General features: G+C 48.3%; 1 protein-coding gene across 7 annotated transcripts in view; it reads right to left on the bottom strand.

The window, feature by feature from the left end:
- Window positions 1-12,990, bottom strand: part of sugct (succinyl-CoA:glutarate-CoA transferase) — a 747,294-nt gene that overhangs the window by 660,393 nt on the left and 73,911 nt on the right. For all 7 annotated transcript variants that reach the window (XM_038809927.1, XM_038809929.1, XM_038809923.1 and 4 more), the window contains exon 4: window positions 2,976-3,061. In XM_038809927.1, coding sequence (XP_038665855.1) covers window positions 2,976-3,061 — 86 coding nt within the window. The remainder of the gene's footprint in view (window positions 1-2,975; window positions 3,062-12,990) is intronic.

A 12,990-nucleotide genomic window follows, 5' to 3' on the forward strand; every position in this document is an offset into this window, starting at 1 on the left:
TCCAAGTGCAACTTCATTCACGAGTAAACGATTAGATATCGGTGTTACAATGGTTTAGTTACCAAGGTTTATTACCAATATTACCAGCTTGTTAACAAAGTTGCAGTGATTGTCTACCAATATTACAAAGGATTATCTGTTTATGTAGCTATGGCACAGTCACAATGGGCTGACAGGTCTCCCCTTCTGTGCTGTATCATTCCATGAGTCTAATATTACAATGGTTTACTACCAATGCCACAAAGTGTTACAACACCCTGGGTTAGGGCACGGTCAATTCCAGCCCCACTTGAGTTACAACACAACTGAATTACCAAATAATTCTTAGAAAAATACCTTAAGTCTTTGGCTGCCCGATATTATAGTCACCAGGTTCGTAAATTTAAACAGAATTATTTTCTATTTATAACAAGAACTATCATGAAATATGCAGCAAATACATCTGGTTGACGATTATCTAATTCCTAGTCCCCACTTTAACTTGCCGCCATCCTCTACTCACATAAGACAAACAGACGGGAAGCGAGGGGTGAAAACAATAATAAAATAATAAAGCATTTGTTTCAGGTGGGTTGTCTTGAAGCGCACCTTCTTTCACTAGGCTTTCAGGTTGTGGGTGTGATCTCTGTCTTCACTCTGTAATGGTTTTCACTGTAGATTCATTTATTCAGGTTCACTATAGGTTCAGAAATACAGCAGCTCACAGCTTTTCTGGAGAGAGAGAAAGAGGGAGAGAGAGAGAAAGAGAGAGAGAGAGAGAGAGAGAGAGAGAGAAGAGAGGGATCAGACACCTACAGCTCCATCTTCCTTGAGCATGCAGGACCCAACTCTGCTTTCCTTGGGTCTCTGGAAATTATCCCACTCAGGCAGGATCCAATCACCACCTGTCACCAGACATAACAAGGCCTTTTGGCCAATTAATTGGCCACCAGCCAACCAATTGAACCGAGTCTCACCCCATCTCTCGGGTGCCACAAAGTCGGAGTTCGGCTGCTCAAAAACTGGCATCACATACTGTGTTGCAACTTCTGAATGCCTCATTCTCTCTGCTGCTTGACTTAAAGATACATGTCCATGAAGCATCCATGGATCACAATGATAAAGACAAATAATAAAGAAAGGAGAAATAAGGAAATCATCAAGAGGGACCCTCACAAAAGGTATAGATACCATTATTACAAAGTCCATGATTTTAGTGTAACTGCAATTATTTTGAGTACAGAGACATTGAAGTCAAACAATCCTCGGATTAAATTAACATTGTTTTCATAACTTGATTGTTCTAACCTAAAACAAATTGAGACCAAGAATAAATGGAAAAACTTAACAAATTTACATATTCAGTTTATTTAACGAACTAGTTTGCCCAACCAATTAAAAAAAAAGCAATTCCTGTTTGACAGGCATTAACCTTAAATATTAACCGTCAGGGCAGCACGGTGGCTCAGTGGGTTAGCACTGCAGTCTCACGGCGCTGAGGTCCCAGGTTCGATCCCGGCTCTGAGTCACTGTCCGTGTGGAGTTTGCACGTTCTCCCCGTGTCTGCGTGGGTTTCGCCCCCATAACCCAAAGATGTGCAAGGTAGGTGGATTGAAAACGCTAAATTGCCCCTTAATTGGAAAAAATTAATTGGGTACTCTAAAATTTAAAAAAATATATTAACCGTCAATGGGGCACAGTGGCTACCACAGTTTCTTCACAGCTCCAGGGTCCCAGGTTCGATTCCCAGCAGGGTCACTGTCTGTGCGGGCAGTTTCAATGACAGGCAGTCGAAATATACAAGACAAATCCTTCATTACTGGCACATTATTGATTTATTTTCTCTCCCTTCCGCAATAAACATTTCAGAAGATGTGTGTGTCCATTGGACTGGGAAATCATTACGTGTTTGCAATACTAAAATTAAATTGACTTAATCTGCCTTATGTAAAACGGTGTACAATAAGTCATATGATGCCAATGATCCATGACTTATTGGCACAATAGGAGCGATTCCGTACTCTCACTATCACAGACTTTATGTATCTCAACTCGCATTAAGTCTTGACCACCCATCACCCTATGGGCTGCACAGTAGCACAGTGGTTAACACTGTTACTTCACAGCACCAGGGACTCGTGTTCAAATCCCGGCTTGGGTCATTGTCTATGCGGGGAGTCTGCACGTTTTCCCCATGTCTGGGTGGGTTTCCTCCGGGTGCCACGGTTTCCTCTCAAGTCCCGAAAGACAAGCGTGTTATGTGAATTGGACATTTGGAATTCTCCCTCAGTGCGCCCGAACAGGCACCGGAGTGTGGAGACTAGGGGATTTTCACAGTAACCTCATTACAGTGTTAATGTAAGCCTACTTGTGACACTAATAAAGATTATTATTACCCATATATGTGCTCACTGACCTACACTGGTTTGTTGACTTGTAATGCCCCCATTTTTAAATTCTTACCCTTATCAAGCACCTAGATGGCCTCATCCCCTTACTACCTCTCCTGCTCCTGCTGCCCGACAACTCTCTGAGATCTCTGTGTCCCTCCCAATTCTGGCCTCTTGTCCATCCCCTAAGTTACATATTCGACCATTGATGGGCATACGTCCAGTTGTCTCGGCCCTAACCTCTTGAATTTGTTCACCGAGGCTCTCTGCCCCTTCTTTCTTCCTTTAAGATGGTCCTTAAGGCCTATCGTTTTGATCAAGCTTTTGGTCATCAGTTCTAGTGCTCCCTGATATGGCTCAGTATCAAATTTTTGTTTGATAAAGCCACCGTGAAGCAGGCGGAGGTACATAATAAGTGGCTGTTGTTCCACAATGCTATGAACTAACATTTTAACATCGGTCATGGAGAGTAATCAGCACAGTTTTTGCAGTATTTGCAAACACCTTGCAGATCTTTTGTTTTCATTTTTCTTATATTAGGGTTGGGCAACAAAGGAGACAAACAAATATAGAATGTGATTTACACAAAAAAAATTTCAGCCTCACCTTCTTATTTCGATTTACACTAAGGAAGTAAGCGCTCTCTGTCCCCACAAACGGTGGGCCCCACGCCCGAGTGTCATCGCCAGCACCTGAAACCAAGGGAATGACTGACGGTGAATTGATTAGTACATTAAAAATTGTAGTGCCTTCTCCCTTTATCACAATTACACAGAAAATTAAATATAAATCTCTGATGTGAGGTCATCGCGGAATGCACTTCACCATGACTTCATGTTGTCCTCCTAACCCATAATTTTGAGCGCCCTTACTGACACTAGCTGACATAATTTGTCAGGAAAATGGTCAAATCTATTTCAGCTATAAATTTGTTATCCGGCACGCTTGGGGAATGGGTGGCGCCAGTTCATCAAAAATGCCAGTTAATGGGGGTGATGTTACTCCAGTGCAGTATATCCTTGCTCAAATCATTTAAATGTAAAACCCAAGAACAACTTTGCAGATTTACAATCTATTATTATGATTTTTTTTTTTCAAATAATGCATTATTTGAAAACTGGAAGTGATGGACTTTTTTTTCCAAATGGAGTTGTCAGAAATTCCAGTTACTGGAGAATTCTGGTTAGTAGAGTGCCAGATAACACAAAGGTTACCGTATTAAGAAATTCTTAACAATGTGTTTGGAGAAATGCCATTGAGGGATGTGGCTTCCTGCAGTCATGTGACCTCTGATATCATCATTGGTGTATAAAGGCTTGAAAACAAAAGCCATTTCATCACTTGGAACATGGTGTCAGGAGTGTGCAGTTGAAATGGAGTTGATTCTGATAGCTGGAAGAAACAACAGAAAACAATTGAAACTTCAGTCTGCAACTTTGAGCAGGACATTGGCCACTGAGTAAGCCAGTATGGCTTTGAATATTCCAGTACCAGCTTCTATGGAGGTGAAGGCAGATTTGAAAATAAATTGGAAATTCTACCAGTCTCAATGGCAAAACTATTAAATTGCCACAGATTTAAACAAGAAACCTCAAAGCTAAGAGTAGCAAATTGTTACCAGTGCTGGGGAAACAGTGCTTTAAGCTGTACTGCACCCTGAATCTCACGGAGGAGCAAAAACAAGCTTAAAAACCCACGTTGAACCCTCTACTAATGTTATTTATGAATGGAAAATTCAGCACTAAACATCATCTCTACACTATCCCCAGTCAAATGGAAAGGCAAAGGCTGCTGTGGAATTGTCAAAGGGATCATTGAAAAAATCAACTAGATCCAGCACAAGGCAACCCGAGAGTGGAGAACACACCTACTGAAGGCACAGAAGGTAGTCCAGTTCAGTGACTGATGTCACTCCGCACTCAAACTACTCTTCCAACAGCTAAAGTGGTTTTAAACTGAAGCCAAAGTGGTAACAGGAATGAATGACGATATCAAAGCGAAACGTCAGAAAGCCATGTTTCACTTTGCGTAAGTTGCCAAATCATTGGAGAGCTAATCAGAGTGAAAATATTCAATGCTTTCAACAAAGGCCAGCCCACTTGGGAGCTGAGCAGAAATGTCGTCACCTCAATCACACACGATGAAAATGAATAGCCAGATATATCGTAACCATAGGCATATGAATGGAACAGGAGAAGCTGCTTCTTCAGAGCAGACAGCTGATGAGGAAGATGTGACTTAACCAACAGCACAAGGAACTGAATGACTATCAGTCCCAGAGGACAACCAACCATACAAAGGCAACAGATCAGCAGCAACAATTACCACAGCAACGACATTCCCTGGAGAGGCAACATCACCCCAGGAATGAGCAGACACTGGACAAACAGCCAATAACAACCCACATGTTGCTGGGTAGGCTGGGATTCTTTTCCCTGGAGCGTAGGAGGCTTAGGAGTGATCTTATAGAGGTCTGTAAAATAATGAGGAGCATAGATAAGGTAGATTGTCAACATCTTTTCCCAAAGGTAGAGGATTCTAGAACTAGAGAGCATAGGTTAAAGGTGAGAGGCGTGAGATACAAAAGAGACCAGAGGGGAAATGTCTTCACACAGAGGGTGGTGAGTATCTGGAATGGGTTTCCAGCAGTGATAGAGGTGGGTACAATTTTGTCTTTAAAAAGCAGTTAGATAGTTACATGGGCAGGGCAGGTATAGCAGGATATGAGCCAAATACAGGCAAGTGGGACTAGCTTAGTGATAGAAACTGGGCGGCATGGACTCTATGTGTATCACTAGAAGAACTGAAAGTTTTAAAGGTTAAATGTGCAATGCTTATGTAGAGACAAACAAAGTGGGTCAAATTGGAGTCACCAGTTTTCTGTACATAGATGATGATTTTCATTGTAGACCATGTATGTGTCTGAATGGCGACCACAAATTATAGTAGAGATAGGTTGTTGTTTTCGTTTTATAAAAAGAGGGATGTTTGGAGAAATAAATGTCTTTGTGCAATGTGGTTTGTCATAGTCATGTAACCTCTGATGTGCTCATGGTGTAAAAACTTCAGAGCAGAAGCCATTTCATCCACCACTCAGAACACTTAAAGAGTGGCCAGAGTGTGGTCAACAAACAAGCCATTAAATGTTTAGACCAGATTTGTTTTTTAAACTAGCTGTCCTAAAACAATTGGAGAAAGATTCACATGAGGCAGCTGAGAACAGAAAATTTTGCAACCAAGTCAAACAACTTGCATTCATATAGCACATTTAATGTAATAATTGTCCCAAGACACTTCACAGCAGTGTGAGGAAACACCAAGCTCAGGTGACCAGAGCCTCAGCCAAGATGCAGGTCTTTAAGGAATGTCAAGGACAGAGTAGAGAGGCTTAGGGAATCAATTTCAGACCTTGGAGTCTAGATGATTGAAGCCATTGGCGATGCAAAGGGAACAGAGGATGGGCAAGAGACCAGAGTTGGAGAAATGCCGTTCTTGAAGGATTGTCGGACTAGAAGAGATTACAGAGTTACAGAGCTAAATATTAGGGTTAGGTTTTTTTTATATTGCGACTTTAGTGGACTGGGAGTCATCGGAGGTAAGCGAGCACAGGTGTGGTGGATGAATGAATTAGAATATAGTAGCAGAGTTTTGCATGAACTTAAGTTTACAAATGTTCAAGAGAGCATTTGAAGAGAGTCCAGAGGTAGTAAATGTTTCAGCAGCAGGTAACCTACCCTCACCTATTCCTACCCCTCATTCCAGTCACCTCACCAAAATCCCAATATACCAAGCCAGAATTGTTCCGACATCCCCTCACCTAAAGTCATTCCTGCCCACCCAGACATCTCCACGCTGTCATTTGTAGCCCATTATCTCCCTAGTCTGTGTCAAGTGTCTACCGACCTATTTTTCTCTACCTATGAGCTTTCTAATCAACTGTTGCTTTGGTCCCATTCTCCCACTGTACTTGTGAGCCATAATCACAATCTCATTGCCCAAGGTAATATAAAGTCCTCATTTCTGCCTCATTCACTAATGTATGCCCTACTGGTGTACAATGCCTTGAAGTGTGACATACTGGATTCACGCTAGATGCAAGACTCTCAGCTGCATTGACAATTTTCCCAAGGAAATATACCTGGATGGTTGTAGTCTTCTCTATGCTTCACATTTCCAGTGAAAATTGGAAGTGGTTGCTAAGACTTATATAGCTGGAAGAAACTTGAAAGGAATGCCTGCATAATCAGACGGCTCAAACAGTTGAAATTGTCAGGAAAGGCTTTAGCTTTCCAATATGCTTCACATCACTTACTCCTGCAACTTGCACTGGATTCCTTGATTACTTTTAAATGAATGAACGCTCTGGGTAGAGGAACTTTTGGAACTTCAGGGATGGTCACCTTGGTGGGCAAGTATCTTTTACAGGTGAACACTCACAGAACTGTGGAGGAGAAACACACAGGAGAGAAAATGAGAGCAAACCCCCAGGAGTGGGGTAGAGAAAGAGACAAATGCAGGATGAGAGAAGGAAACCCTCGTAAATAGTGTATTCAGGATCCTAAGTCATGGATAAGTAAAAGGGTTTTCCTCATGTTGCCCTTAGAGTCATCAATGTTTGCAGCACATAAAAGGCCCTTTAGCCCATTGTGTCTGTGCTGGTTAAAAACGATCACCTAAGTACTCTGATCCCATTTTCCAGGGCTTGGTCCATAGCCTTATTTGCTTTGGCATCGCAGGTCCACATCTTTTTTTTTTTAAATAATTTTTATTGAGAAATTTTGATTTTATACAACAATAACGCACCTTAGTAAAATACCGAAAATAACAATAATATTAACAATCATATACATTCGCCCCATCCCCATGAACAACCCAGCATTTTAACAACAACGCAAATTAACACACTATAAAGTTACAGAATAAACACTACAATAATGCACCCCCCCCCCCCCCCCCCCCCCGGGTTGCTGCTGCTATTGACCCAGTTACCTATCTCTGAGCCAGGAAGTCCAGAAAAGGCTGCCACCGTTTATAGAACCCTTGTGTTGATCCTCTCAGGGCAAATTTGACCTTTTCCAATTTTATAAATCCCGCCATGTCACTGATCCAGGTCTCCACGCTTGGGGGCCTCGCATCCTTCCACTGTAGCAGAATCCTTCGACGGGCTACTAGGGACGCAAAGGCCAGGACCCCGGCCTCTTTTGCCTCCTGCACTCCCGGCTCCACCCCAACCCCAAAAATCGCGAGTCCCCACCCTGGCTTGACCCTGGATCCAACCACCCTCGACACCGTCCCCGCCACCCCCTTCCAGAATTCTTCCAGTGCTGGGCATGCCCAGAACATATGGGCGTGGTTCGCAGGACTCCCCGAACATCTGGTGCACCTGTCCTCACCCCCAAAGAACCTACTCATCCTAGTCCCGGACATGTGGGCCCGGTGCAGCACCTTAAATTGGATGAGACTAAGCCTCGCACATGAGGAGGAAGAGTTGACTCTCTCCAAGGCCTCCGCCCAAGTCCCGTCCTCTATCTGCTCCCCGAGTTCCTCCTCCCATTTAGCCTTCAGCTCCTCCACTGACGACTCCTCCACCTCCTGCATTACCTTATAGATGTCAGACACCTTCCCCTCTCCTACCCACACCCCCGAAAGCACTCTGTCCATCGTCCCCTGCGAGGGCAGCAAAGGGAATCCCTCTACCTGTCGCCTAGCAAACGCCTTTACCTGCAGGTATCTGAACATGTTCCCCTGGGGAAGGCCAAATTTATCTTCCAGTTCCCCCAGGCCCGCAAACCTCCCGCCAATAAACAGGTCCCTCAATTTGCTGATGCCCGCCCTTTGCCATCCCCTGAATCCCCCATCCGTGTTCCCCGGGATGAACCGATGGTTGCCACCCAGTGGAGCCTCCATCGAGCCCCCTGTTTCCCCCCGATGCCGTCTCCACTGTCCCCAGATTCTTAGGGTCGCCGCCACCACCGGGCTCGTGGTATACCTCTTGGGGGAGAGCGGCAACGGTGCCGTTACCATGGCACCCAGGCTCGTACCTCTACATGACGCCATCTCCATTCTTTTCCACGCCGCCCTTCCCCCCTCCATCACCCATTTACGCACCATTGACACATTGGCTGCCCAATAGTACCCCAGAAGGTTGGGCAGCGCCAGCCCGCCTCTATCCCTTCCTCGCTCCAGGAACACCCTCCTCACTCTCGGAGTCCCATGTGCCCACACAAAGCTCAGAATACTGCCGGTCACTCTCCTAAAGAAGGCCCTGGGGATAAATATGGGCAGGCACTGAAAAAGGAACAAGAACCTCGGAAGCACTGTCATTTTGACGGACTGCACCCTCCCCGCCAACGACAATGGCAGTATGTCCCACCTCCTGAACTCCTCCTCCATCTGATCTACCAGTCTGGTAAAGTTATGCTTGTGGAGAGTCCCCCAGTCCCTGGCCACTTGCACCCCCAGGTACCTAAAGCTCTCCCCTGCCCTCCTAAGCGGGAGCCTACCAATTCCTTCCTCCTGGTCTCCAGGGTGCACCACAAACACCTCGCTCTTGCCTAAGTTTAATTTATAACCTGAGAAGGTCCCAAACTCGGCTAGTAACTCCATCACTCCCGGCATCCCTCCCACCGGGTCCGCCACATACAGTAACAGGTCGTCAGCATACAAAGACACCCTATGTTCCTCTCCACCTCGCACCAAGCCTCTCCACCTCTCTGAATCTCTCAATGCCATCGCCAGCGGCTCGATTGCCAGTGCAAACAACAAGGGGGACAAGGGGCAACCCTGCCTGGTCCCTCGGTAAAGCCGGAAGTACTCCGACCTCCTCCTATTCGTGGCCACGCACGCCATCGGGGCCTCATATAGCAGCCTTACCCATCTAATGAACCCTTCACCAAATCCAAACCTCCCCAACACCTCCCATAGGTACCCCCACTCCACTCTATCGAAGGCCTTCTCCGCATCCAGCGCCACCACTATCTCTGCCTCCCCCTCAATCGCCGGCATCATAATAACATTCAGCAATCTCCGCACATTCGTGTTCAGCTGCCTTCCCTTCACAAAACCTGTCTGGTCCTCATGCACAACCCCTGGCACACAGTCCTCTATCCTTGTGGCCAGGATTTTTGCCAGCACATTAGCATCCACGTTGAGGAGAGATATGGGCCTGTATGAACCACACTGCTGGGGGTCCTTGTCCTTCTTTAAAATTAACGAGATCAGTGCCCGTGACATCGTCGGGGGCAAAGTCCCCCCTTCCCACGCTTCGTTGAGTGTCCGCACCAGCAAGGGGCCCACTAGGTCCACGAACTTTTTATAAAATTCCACCGGGAACCCATCCGGCCCCGGTGCCTTCCCTGACTGCATCTGCCCGATCCCCTTAACTAGCTCCTCCAGCTCAATCGGCGCACCCAGCCCCTCCACCTTCTCCTCCTGCACCTTCGGGAAAGAAAGCCCGTCGAGGAACCTCTTCATTCCCCCCCTCTCCCCCGTTGGCTCCGACCGGTACAGTTCCCCGTAAAAGTCCTTGAAGACCTCATTCACCTCTACCCCCTTCCGCACCACATTCCCACTCTTGTCTCTCACTCCAGCAATCTCCTTAGCCGCATCCCGCTTACGGAGCTGATGAGCCAGCATCCTACTCGCCTTTTCACCATGTTCGTACACTGCCCCTTGTGCCTTCCTCCACTGTGCCTCCGCCTTTCTAGTGGTCAGCAAATCAAATTTAGCCTGCAGGCTGCGCCTCTCCCCCAACAGTCCCTCCTCTGGTGCCTCTGCATACCTCCTGTCCACCTCCAGCATCTTTCCCACCAGTCTATCCCTCTCACTCCTCTCGCTCCTCTCCCTGTGTGCCCGGATGGATATCAGCTCCCCACGAATTACTGCCTTCAGGGCTTCCCAGACCATCCCCACCTGAACCTCCCCCGTATCATTCACCTCAAGGTACCCCTCAATACTTGCCCGGACCCTCCTACACACCTCCTCCTCCGCCAACAACCCCACATCCAACCGCCACAACGGACGTTGGTCTCGCACCTCTCCCATCTCCAACTCTCTCCAATGCGGAGCGTGGTCGGAGATTGCAATGGCCGAATACTCGGCCTCCTCCACTCTCGGAATCAGTCCCCTACTCACCACGAAGAAATCTATCCGAGAGTAGACCCTATGTACGTGGGAGAAGAAAGAGTACTCGCGTGCCCTCGGCCTTACAAACCTCCATGGATCCACCCCACCCATCTGGTCCATAAACCCTCTCAGTACCTTGGCCGCCGCCGGCCTCCTACCCGTCCTAGAGCTGGACCGATCCAGTGAAGGATCCAACACCGTATTAAAGTCCCCCCCCTATGATCAGACCTCCCGCCTCCAGATCCGGGATCCGTCCCAACATACGCCTCATAAAGCCCGCATCGTCCCAATTTGGGGCATACACACTAGCCAGTACCACCTTCTCTCCTTGTAGCCTGCCCCTAACCATCACATACCTACCCCCCTTATCCGCCACCACTTCCGATGCCTCAAACAACACATTTTTCCCCACCAGAATCGCCACTCCCCGGTTCCTCACATCCAACCCCGAGTGGAAAACCTGCCCCACCCATCCCTTCCTCAGGCGGACCTGGTCCGCCACCCTCAGGTGGGTCTCCTGAAGCATTGCCACATCCGCCTTTAGCCCCTTCAGGTGAGCCAGTACCCTCGACCGCTTCACCGGCCCATTCAACCCTCTCACATTCCAGGTGACCAACCGGATCAGAGGGCGTCCCGCCCCCCTCCCCCAGCCATAGCCCGTTGACTGCCCGCCCCAGGCCAGCACCCCCTGCTCGACCCCGTCCCCATAGCGACAACCCCTCACCTCTGTCCCCCCAGCCCCCACCAGCTCCTTCTTGACCCTACCAGCAGCAACCCGGTATTCCCCTTTCCCCCCCTCCCTCCCCCCCCAGGCTAGGAACCCTCCCAGCCGCGAACCGTCCTCCATTGTACTTCCGTGGGTCAGCTAACTTCTGCTGATCCCGGAAACTCCCGCCAATAGCCCGACCCCTCCCGAAGTGGGATCATCCCCCAATCTATCCCCCCTCCTGGCACCACTCCAGCGCGGGGAAGAACCAGTTAAGGCCCCGCCTCCCCCGTCACCATCTCCACCCCCCAGCCCCGCAGCACAGGAAACCAGAGGAAAGCCCGCGCTTTTGCACTGCCCCACCACACCCTTCTGACGCAGCTCCCAAATATCAGCCCCACTCCATACCCCCACTCCGGCATAGAATACAACATACCCCCCCGACCCTCCCCTCAAGATCACAGCCCAGACAATGTCCCACAGCACAAAAACAAAAACATAGCAGAACAACCCCTCCGTAAATAACCATATCGAAATTGCAAAAGTACTAAAACAAGAAGAAAACAACAGAAGAAAAAGAGAACACAGCAACAGCAGAATCCAGCACTAATATCTTACAGCCGACCTCGCAACCCCCAACCCCTAGTTCAAGTCCAGTTTCTCCGTCCGCATGAAGGCCCACGCCTCCTCCGGGGAATCGAAATAATAATGCCGGTCCGAATAAGTTACCCACAGGCGCGCGGGCGGCAACATTCCGAACTTTATCTTTTTTCTATAAAGCACGTCTTTCGTCCGATTAAATCCGGACCGCCGCTTAGCCACCTCCGCACTCCAGTCCTGGTAGATCCGCACTACCCCATTCTCCCAATTGCTGCTCTTCACCTTCTTGGCCCAGCGCAGCACGCACTCCCGATCACTGAACCGGTGGAACCTCACCAGCACCGCACACGGGGGTTCATCTTCCTTGGGCCTCCTGGCCAGCACCCTGTGCGCTCCCTCCAGCTCCAAGGGCAAATGGAGAGATCCGGCCCCCACTAGCGAATTCAGCATTACAGCCACATAGGCTGTCAGGTCCGATCCCTCCAGCCCCTCTGCAAGGCCCAAGATCCGCAGGTTTTTCCGCCTCATGCGGTGATCCAGCTCCTCAAAGCGTTCCTGCCACTTCTTGTGGAGTGCTTCGTGCCCCTCCACCTTACTCACGAGGACCACGGCCTCCTCCTCTCGTTCAATGGCCTGCGTCTGCAACTTCTTGATGGCAGCACCCTGGGTGGACTGAATCTCTGACAGCCTTCTGTTTGTTTCCTGCAGAGAGCTCAGTACTTCAACCTTGAATTCTTTAAAGCAGCGCAGGAGATCAGTTTGTTGTTTCTGGGCCCAGAGTCTCCATTCCTCTGGAGCTTTGTCGGTGGCCATCTTGGATCCCTTCCCCCGTTTTTTCTGAGGAGCTGCTGCTGTTTTTTCCACCTTTCCACTCCGAGTTCGAGTCATGGACTGCAGGGAAAGTCGTTCAGCACACCTTCCCCCACCGGGAGACGTCGAAAAATTTCCGTTTTGGGCTCTCAAAAGAGCCGAAAAATCTCTTTAAAACGGGAGCTTCCAAATGTGTGGCTTATTGCTGCATAACTGCCACTCGAAGTCCGCAGGTCCACATCTAAATAGTTCTTAAATGTTATGAGACTCTCTGCCTCCACCATACTTTCAGGCAGCGAGTTCCAAACTCCCACCACCCTCTGGGTGAAAAAGTTTTTCCTCACATCCCCTCTAAACCTCCTCTCACTTACCTTATACCTA

The sequence above is a fragment of the Scyliorhinus canicula genome, chromosome 10 (assembly GCF_902713615.1).
Source record: "Scyliorhinus canicula chromosome 10, sScyCan1.1, whole genome shotgun sequence".
NCBI classification, from domain to species: Eukaryota; Metazoa; Chordata; class Chondrichthyes; order Carcharhiniformes; family Scyliorhinidae; genus Scyliorhinus; species Scyliorhinus canicula.